This window comes from Pocillopora verrucosa, chromosome 7, assembly GCF_036669915.1.
Source record: "Pocillopora verrucosa isolate sample1 chromosome 7, ASM3666991v2, whole genome shotgun sequence".
Taxonomy (NCBI): domain Eukaryota; kingdom Metazoa; phylum Cnidaria; class Anthozoa; order Scleractinia; family Pocilloporidae; genus Pocillopora; species Pocillopora verrucosa.
Window position 1 is genome coordinate 13,404,457 of NC_089318.1, and position 9,114 is coordinate 13,413,570.

The 9,114-nt window shown below is 37.1% G+C and overlaps 1 protein-coding gene across 1 annotated transcript; it reads left to right on the forward strand.

The window, feature by feature from the left end:
* The first annotated feature begins 1,212 nt into the window (after positions 1-1,212).
* On the forward strand, positions 1,213-4,485 carry LOC131778587 (uncharacterized skeletal organic matrix protein 5-like). The gene is made up of 5 exons (XM_066169962.1): positions 1,213-1,346; positions 1,815-1,929; positions 2,424-2,460; positions 2,926-3,052; positions 3,964-4,485. The coding sequence occupies exons 2-5, from the start codon at positions 1,818-1,820 to the stop codon at positions 4,483-4,485; spliced, it is 798 nt and encodes a 265-aa protein (XP_066026059.1). The 5' UTR covers positions 1,213-1,346; positions 1,815-1,817.
* Positions 4,486-9,114: the final 4,629 nt, after the last annotated feature.

The window sequence follows — 9,114 nt, forward strand, 5'->3', positions numbered from 1 at the left end:
AAACGATCAAAATAATATTTCGAGCGCAATTGAGCAAACGCGCGGATTTGCGTTGTTTTCAAGATGTCGATGGATGAAAGTTAGAGAGATACCCACGGTTTTAACCCTTTAAGTCTCAGATCAAATTTGAAATTATCCTTAATGTCAACCATACAATTCTTATAAAGTTAGTTCAGAGAATTTAGTATTGGATCAACTAATTATCCCCAAAATGATATTTTTCTTTATTCCCATCACTAATTTGGTTGATATTGTATTGCTATTGTAAGGAGAAATTCTGTCTTTGTCACTCATAGAGGTTAAAGGATTAAGGCAATCAGTTACCTTTTTGGCCTAATTTACGCCTGCATTTTGAGAATTCTTTCATAAATATTGGGTGGTCTTACCAAAAAAAAAAAGTTGGCTTGTAACGACGCAACTATTTTTGAAACATGTCCTAAACCCTTATCATGGGCAAAAAAATAAAAGTAAACTTTTTCTTCGATGGGAAGTCGAGAGGACCGCTCTTAGCGAGAGCATCACTTAAGTGTATGGTTGTGACTTATAAAGCATTCCGTAAGAAAAAGGGCATAATTCCTATTTACTTTATTAGTTATTTAGTTTTTATTCATTAATTTTTTTTTACGTCTCTCCCTCCGCGTGTTATCCGCCCTTTGCGCTGCCTCACGCTTGCCTCCGATTGACTGAATGGAACGAATGGAAGTACTTCTTTTCTGCAGGTTATTATGGTTGAGACTAGAGCTGCACTTGCGGTCTTATAGTTTAATGAGTGTCATTAACCTAAAAATGTAGTAGTTTAACTTTCCAAATTTTGGGAGAAAAAATGACATTAATTGTGCAACGCAAAGAGAAAGCGCTTTTTAGAGAAGCGTTTGCAGCAACGACTGAAAAGATATGATAACGATCAAATTCGCATTTAAGAAAAAGGTCTGTTATTTATTAACTTCTGTAATATACATTACCCTTGAATTTTCTAGGAAGAGTTATGTTTGAACATATAACGGAACAAAGTCATTATAAATTATAACAGATGCATTTAGCTACTCGCTAACAGTGCTCCATTGACTCGATCATCAGAAAAGAACAATGCAGACCATCGAGTAACAGACGTAAGACAAGGTCTGTTTTCTATAGATGAGTTCCGTTATCTGAATGTGCCTCGAGTTGGAATATTTTCAGTGCACGACGACTTGGAGTGTACCATGAGATGCCTTCAACATCCTTCCTGTATTTCTGTGAACTTGGCTTTCGAAATAAGACTATGGTGCGAGTTACTGTCATCTGACAAGTACAGAAACCCCAGGGAATTGAGAAGAAACGAAAGCTCACATCACTATCACATCGTGGTAAGGACTCTCCTCTGTGTTTTTTGATATTTCGAGGCAGCCTTTTCAAGGAAACACCGTCTATAATGTATTGCAGCCATAATTGAGAGGGCGTCATCCAAGATAAATGATCAGTAACTTCTCTTGGGCATAAAATAATTATCCTGGCCTTCTTCTAACGTTTGTCTTCCTTAAAGGCTAAACGGGATATGCTTTTTCCGATTATCATTTCACTCGTTCCGTTTTTATTTTGTATAGTTATCTATTCGCTCATTCTATTTGTTCATCCCCTCATATTCTTAGATGTATCAACCGTGACCCACCTCCACAGAAAAACAATATTTGAATTGAATGGCTCTTGTATAAGTTTCTCTTAAGCGAATATCGCAGAGCCAGTTCAGGTGAGACTTTTCAACAAACTTGCATAATACGCTGTTTGGGCTAAGTCGTGTTATATTGAGCGTGAAGGTTCTTTTTTTCTTTCGCAAGAACATGTGTGCTGAAAATCCTTGCGAGAACAACGCCACTTGTCAAAGCAGTTTTACAGACAAACTTTATCGGTGTCTATGTCCTGCTGGATACAAAGGTCCGAGGTGCCAAATAGGTAAACCAAAAATCCTCTATGTCTTTCAAGTGAAATGTTCAATTCAATTATTGAGAAGCATAAAGTCGTATACTTATTGCATAAACATGTTTCATTTACATCGTCATTTCTAAGCAACAGAAAAGACAACGAAAGAGAGAGTGAAAGAGAGAGAGACACATACAGGAAAGTAAATTGACATAAAAAAGAGCAGAATGATTAACTATTCTTCAAAAACAAGTGCATAACATACTTGGAGAGCCATCAGTTAGTTAGCAACTTCAAGCAAGACTGGAAATAATTATTATCAATGATGACGGGACGCTCTACCGACGTCTCTTCTTTTCAAGGATTCGAAGTAACATGCATGCTGCCCAAGAAAGTCCTTTAAAAAGAAAATGTTTCAATCCAGCCAGGATGCTAAATTATAATAATACTAAAAAAAAACAACAACAGCAATGGGGAGACAATATAATTTTATAATCCTAATAAACTTATTTTAAAACTTTTTCTAGGACCTACTTCGTGCAAAGAAATTCATGATCAGGACACGTAAGTAGAGTTGATATTCGGATGTCATTTATGTAGTACATCAAATATTCCGCTTTCCCGCAATTGGTTTAGGCCCATCACGTCACCAAATATACCCTAATTTTCAAACCACCATGCAAAGAAAGTCCTCCGTTTAAATTCGATTCACTTGGTTGAGTGTCTTCCCGTCCTTACAGAAGAAGTGAAAAATAATAAGCTCCCAGACACTTTTTTAATTCCAGGACAAATAACCGAGCATTGTTGCAATGAAGGCTGTTGTTTATATCCTGCAGAAATTGACGCCTCTTCCTGAAGGATTAACTTTTCATTTGCTCATGTGTTCAATCATTATCATTATCAGTCAGTATCTATGCCAATGTGATTTTCATTGCCACTAATGATAATTATCTTTATAAGCTCTAGTTTTATTTCACCGTCATAGTTTACTTAAATACTTTGTTTCTTTATAATATTTTGATTAAAAAGATCCAGTATGAGTGGTGTGGTTACCCTTGTTGTTGACTCCCAACCATTGTCCGTTTTTTGTCATATGGGAAATTTTGGGTGTGGAGACGGAGGATGGACGCCAGTCATGAAGATTGACGGCAGAGAGGTGCTACTTTTATCGAATAATTCATTTCCTGTATAAACCCACTTTCTTGCGAAACGTTGCAAGTTAAAAACGCGCCTTCTATATATGAATGCCTTTTGTTTTTCATCCAGACGGTAATGGACGAAGACCTGACTTTGTTCAACGTAAATTTCGAGACTTAATGTGTGCAATGATTGTAGAAAAAGAAAAGTTAAAAATCAGCCATAAGTATATCCAAACCTATTTGTTTCTAGTATCATGTAAGAGCTAGATTAGGAACACAAACTATTGAGATCATAATAAGTTTAAAGGCTGTTTGGAACAAGGAAAATTTCTTATCTGAGTTAAATTTTCACACTCTTTGAGGGTTATGTAGATATCAACCTGATTTAAATAGCAGTCATTGTTCATCGTTTGAACAGCAGGGGGGGAAGTGGATAGGTAGAAGAGGATTGTTGGAGGACCATAGAACATTGAGTACCAATAAACTTGCCAATGAGGAGGGATCATGGATCATAGGAATATTACAGAGACTTACGTGGGAGGAGGGGGGATCAGGTTACTTTTATCGTGACACAATCACACTCCAATTTTGTCTATGTACAAAGAGATCAGAATTTCTTTATAGAAAAACGACGTCCGTCATCCTTTATCATTTCAATGACTCTTGATTGGGGTGCAAATGAAAACACAGAAAAACTCCCTGTAACTCGATTGACATGTCATGCACTGATCTACGGTGCCAGGTCTGTGTTGAAAACAAAAATTACCTTAGCATTGACGACACGATGTCAAAAATTTCGAGGTCAATTCCATGGTAAAACAAATGAGTCAGGTAATAAATCAATAAATAAAGAAACACGGTAGGAAGTAGACAGGGAAAATCCATCAATTCAGAGAAAACACAAAAATGTATTGTTACTACATTTCAGACCACCTTCCATTATGACTCGCAGTATTGGAGCAATTACGATGAATACAACCGCCCCGGTGGAGAGACTGGGTTTGACAAACAGGAAACAAAGCTACCCACCTACTGGAACACATCATTCTCCAAGATCTGTCTCGGAATGAAGATCAACCAACAGCTCAGGTTTATTGTCATCAATAAGTTGGCTGACTCTCTGCACTCACTAATTGCTGATGGCCAATACCGCAACACCTCACTGAGTCGTGACGGGTGGAAAAAGTTGATTGGCAGCAACGCCACTTTACAGCCCAACTGTAACAAGGAAGGATTCAATGCCTTTGGTGGTCGAAGTAATCGCTCTAAAGCCAGACTTGGTATTGTTAGCAATAACCAAAACAACTGCTACTCGTGCAACTCTTTGATTGGATTTGGTACAGGAAGTTATCCAAAAGGCGCAAAATCTTGCGGAAACGAGGCACTCCATTATACGTTAGATGATGGAGGGAAGAGTGTCAAAGCCATGGGGTACATATTGGTGCAATAAAACCAAATGCTGAGGACTAAGTCCGTAAATCACGTTTGTTTCACCTTTGAGACGTCTTATTGCGACAAAATATTTAGGGCAACGGTCGTCAAAAAGCCCTAAATATACAGTAACTACTCATTTACATTACTTAAAAGATATGTGGATATCCCTAAATACTAAATTTGTTAGACTTCAGCTTACAAGCATATACAAGATGGTTTCATCTAAAAAATTAGTGACCTTAACTTCAATAAACAAAGTTGTAGAATATTTCCGAAAGAAAATGAATATTTGACAATAAATGGTGATTAATTGCCACTTGACTTTTATGCAACAGAAACAGCAGTGTTTGGTCTCCCAAAACTTCATTGTTTTAAAATAGAAATAACTAAAGCTATTCGAAGATTCATCGACATTGATCGATCATCGAGCTTAGAAAATCTTGCAGCTACAGCGTCTTGCCATTAGAGCATGGAACTGTTAAATGCCACGTCTTTGAGTGCTGAACTGATTCATCTTACGTACTTTTTTTGCTGGTAAAATAGTGGCAAACCTGAAATGGACTCTGATTCTATCGGTTACAGGTTGATGTTTTAGCTAATACAGTGCCTGTTTTTTGCCTACTTTAATGAAAATAGTTAAAAATTAAACTACTACAGGTTTTTAAGCCTCAATTACTCCTTTGCTAATCATTCTATTCAAGATGTCTTGTTTAACTCTCTATGATTGAGTGAGATTGGTTCAACACAGTAGTGTCACCTAACTTAGGGTTGTGTTGTAAGCTGAGAATATTATAGTTAATTATTAGTTTCATTAGACTTTATTGTCGCTGTAGTTTGTGTCCAATCTTTAAAGTATGCCACGGGAAGTTCAATTTCTAGTCGTACCTTGTGGGTATCAGAGCCATCGAAATGTCTCCGGCCACAAATATTTGTAGTGGCATTAATACATCAAAATTCGTACTGAAAAGTGTTTGCCACGGCGGCAAACAAGTGAAAGACAAAATAGTTATCACTGTACAAACATATTTATTCAAGCAAAAAATATTTTTACGAGTACAAAAATATTTCTCTTAGTGCACAAAAACCAGATTACGTTCTGAGTCAGCGATATTGTGAGATTGATTGGGAATTTTAAATATGAATACAGAGTAAACAATGTCAAGGCCAGACCGCAAGACCGGAAGCAACATTTCCTACTGTTAGCGAGAAGTGTGTTGGTTCTTTAATGTCCCTGTTAACCATTTCAGAGAAGAGAAAAGAGGAGGGGCCTACGGCTTATCTTCCTTCCCCGAGAAGACTAGAATGTTTTATAAGTAACCATTGTCAAAGTCAAGGCAGCAAATTCTCCTCAATTATTTTACGACCCTGAGTGTTTGCCCGGTCTGGAGTCCGACGCTCTACAACGCGAGTTAGCCAAGCGCGAATCGTCAAAATTTCGAAAGTGGATTCCATTTCCCTCGTTATAATCAACTTCCTTTTCGTTTTCCTAATAATTTGTCACCTCCTGTGTTGAACTTGATATTCCGTAAAATGTTGCTGGAGATTGAGAAGAATGTATTTGTGGCCTTCAAGAAGCTTCTAGGACCAAACTACCCAGTGTTAGTATGGTAATTCGACAAGTTTAATTAATTCAGGCGTTTTGCACAATGTCATGCAGAAATGGAATTCCATAATGCAATACCTTTACCCGATAATAGTATACACGAAAAAAAAAATTCAATTCGTGTTCCTCAAGAAAAATGCACTTTTAAGGAAACACGAGGCAGAAAAAAAGGAAATCTAGTTCAGAAGAAGGGTATTTCAGCTATAGATTGTGTGTCCTCAACTGTCCCAAATAAGTCATCGAAGCTCTACTTTAATCATGATTTCTACCACACACCTCAACCGTCGCCAATAAAACTGCTCTTTGAATTGTTTGACTCGAAGCTCTTTCTGAAATTTTTTCAAGTAAACTCAGTCTAAATGGCGGGATTCAAATGAAGGGCTAGCCTAAGTTTTTAAAAATTCGATCGTGACGCCACGTTTCATGAAGTCATGGTATAGACAAACTGTCTATGGCTCGGATTGTTTTAAGGTTGCACCTTTAGGTACAATTTTTCCACTTACAGAAAATGAGTTTTCTTTTTTGACCAATTAATGGGCATAAATATCATAAACAAAATATTGGGATTAAAATGTGGCGCTAGCCTAGTTTTTAAAAATTGGACCGTGATGCGAATAGACTTTTACACGAGCGTTAGTTCGACTGTTATCCTCTCGTAACAGTGGATAGAGTTTTAGTGAAGGAATTTGGGTTTGTTTATTATACATGACGTGATCACGTGACATGTTGACCAACATAATTCCTCAAACTAGGCTTCCATATTCTAGTGTTTTGTTTATATACTAAGCGTTTCGTGTCTTCTAAGAGACTCAGCCCAGTCACTAGTATCTTTTAAAGTTAGTCATAAAGTCGTTAAACGGTAAACAATGCGCTCGAAGTCCCTTTCTGACAATTTATTGTAAGGCTACGACTTATACGTCATTCGGTAAAAAAGAAAACCACATAAATCTTATTTTTTAATAATCCTTATTTTTAATTAAAATAATATAGCTATTATAACGTTTATGTATAAGCCCATAAGATAAAATTCACATGCAATAAAAAGGTCTAGTATTTGGTAACTCCTTCAAAACTTGTTATCCTAGAATTTTTTAGGGCATAGAGATATGATTGAATGTATAACAGAAAAGGATCATTTCCTAAAGTATAAAAAGCTTATCCAATTTATCAAACCCAAGAATGGTACAGAAGAAAGACGAGTTCGTCGCGTGGAAATAGAAGTTTACTGGTTGTAAAGATCTCTCAGTTGTTGACACGTCAAAGTGTTACTGGCACCAAAAAGCCACAGAAGAATCTTTATTTCTCTGAGTGTTCAATTCACTTTTTGGTAGATATCTATTTAAAAGAATGCCATTTGGTACTTCATGTGCAGCTGAAGTGGCCCAGAAAATGGTCGAAACATTTTGGTAATATTTCAGTTGCATTACATATTTCAGATGATATTATCATTGGAGGTAAAGAAGAACAAGAACATGATTTAATACTATGCAAGTTCTTGACCAGAGCACGAGAGCGCAGTATCAAATTCAACCGTGACAAAATCCAATTTCGAGTAAGCCAAGTCAAGCGCGTGGGCGAAGTGGTTAGTGAATTGGGATTTTCACCAGGCCCAGAAAAAATTCTGCTATTCACAACATGCCCACCCCATCATGCAAAAAAGACCTGCAAAGGTTATCGGGTATGATCTCACTAAATACATCCCAAACATGTCTAAATTGACTGTTCCGCTGCGATCCTTGCTTAAGTGTGATTCACCATGTGCTTGGTTTTCAGAGCACGATACCGCTCTTACTATACTCAAATCAGTTCTCAGTAGTGCTCCAGTTCTACGATTCTATGACACAAATTTACTAACCAAGCTCCAAGTTGATGCCAGTAAAATTGGCTTAGGAGCATGTTTGATGCAACAGAACCAACCAGTTGCATATGCATCACGTGCCATTTCAAATCCAGAGGTCAATCATGCTCATATGGAAAAGGAGCTCTTAGCTATTGATTTTGGCTGTGAGAGATTTAACATGTACACATATAGAACAGAAATTGAAGTGCTGTCAGATCACAAGCCCCTAGAAAGCATCTTTAAAAAGCCTCTTTTCAAGGTACCTCCTAGATTGTAAATATTATCTCAAAGTGAAATATGTTCCAGGGAAATTTCTTAAAATTTCTGATACCCTATTTAAGACATTCGATCAGACCAGTGATCCAACTGGCAATGATATGCATCATGATACCTAGCATTTCATCCATAATGTTGCTACCAATCTCCCAATCTCGGATGTTAACTTAATGGAATTACGAGAACTTAACCTGAAAATGTTATTCAGATGTGCCACGAAGAGCTGGCCGGAACACAAGCGTGAAAAAAATCTTTCTGGGATGTGCCGAATGACATTCATGTTACATATGGAATTTTACTCAAGGATATCAGGTTAATTATTCCATCAGTATGGAGAAACGATATACTCCAGAAATTACATATTAGCCACTGTGTCAGTGAAAAAACCAAAGCTAATGCCTGCATGACAGTATTGTGGCCTGGCACGACTAAGCATATCGAAGAGATGGTTGCCAGTAGTGAAAAATGTATGAAATTTCAGATTAAGCTACCCAAAGAGCCCATGCAAACTCGAGAAATTCAATTATCGCCCTGGCAAATAATTGCTTCAGATGTGTTAGAGAACAAAAATCAAGACTACCTTGTGGTTATTGATTATTATTCAAAGTATATCGAGGCTCTCAAGCTTAGCAGCAAAAAAAGGTATGATGTCATTCGGAGTCTGAGTGAAATTTTCTCAAGACGTGGATATGCACAAACTTTAATTGCGGATAACGTGCCTTACAACTCCAGAGAAATGAGTTAATATGCTACATGCTCTATATGCTCTCTAATAATGCTATTTACAATCATGTCAAAGGTCCAATTCTAGTAGTGTGGTTATGCTCCTTGTTGACACAAAACCAGTCTCTCTACTCTGCCACATGGGAGATTTTGGATGTAGAGGAGGAGAATGTATGCCAGTTATAAAGATTGACGGTAGAAAG

Coding starts and splice junctions, on each gene's coding strand:
- LOC131778587 (XM_066169962.1), top strand. CDS start 1,818: ATGTGTGCTGAAAATCCTTGCGAGAACAACGCCACTTGTCAAAGCAGT. Junction 1,930..2,423: donor AGGTCCGAGGTGCCAAATAG/GTAAACCAAAAA, acceptor AACTTTTTCTAG/GACCTACTTCGTGCAAAGAA. Junction 3,053..3,963: donor TGAAGATTGACGGCAGAGAG/GTGCTACTTTTA, acceptor ACTACATTTCAG/ACCACCTTCCATTATGACTC.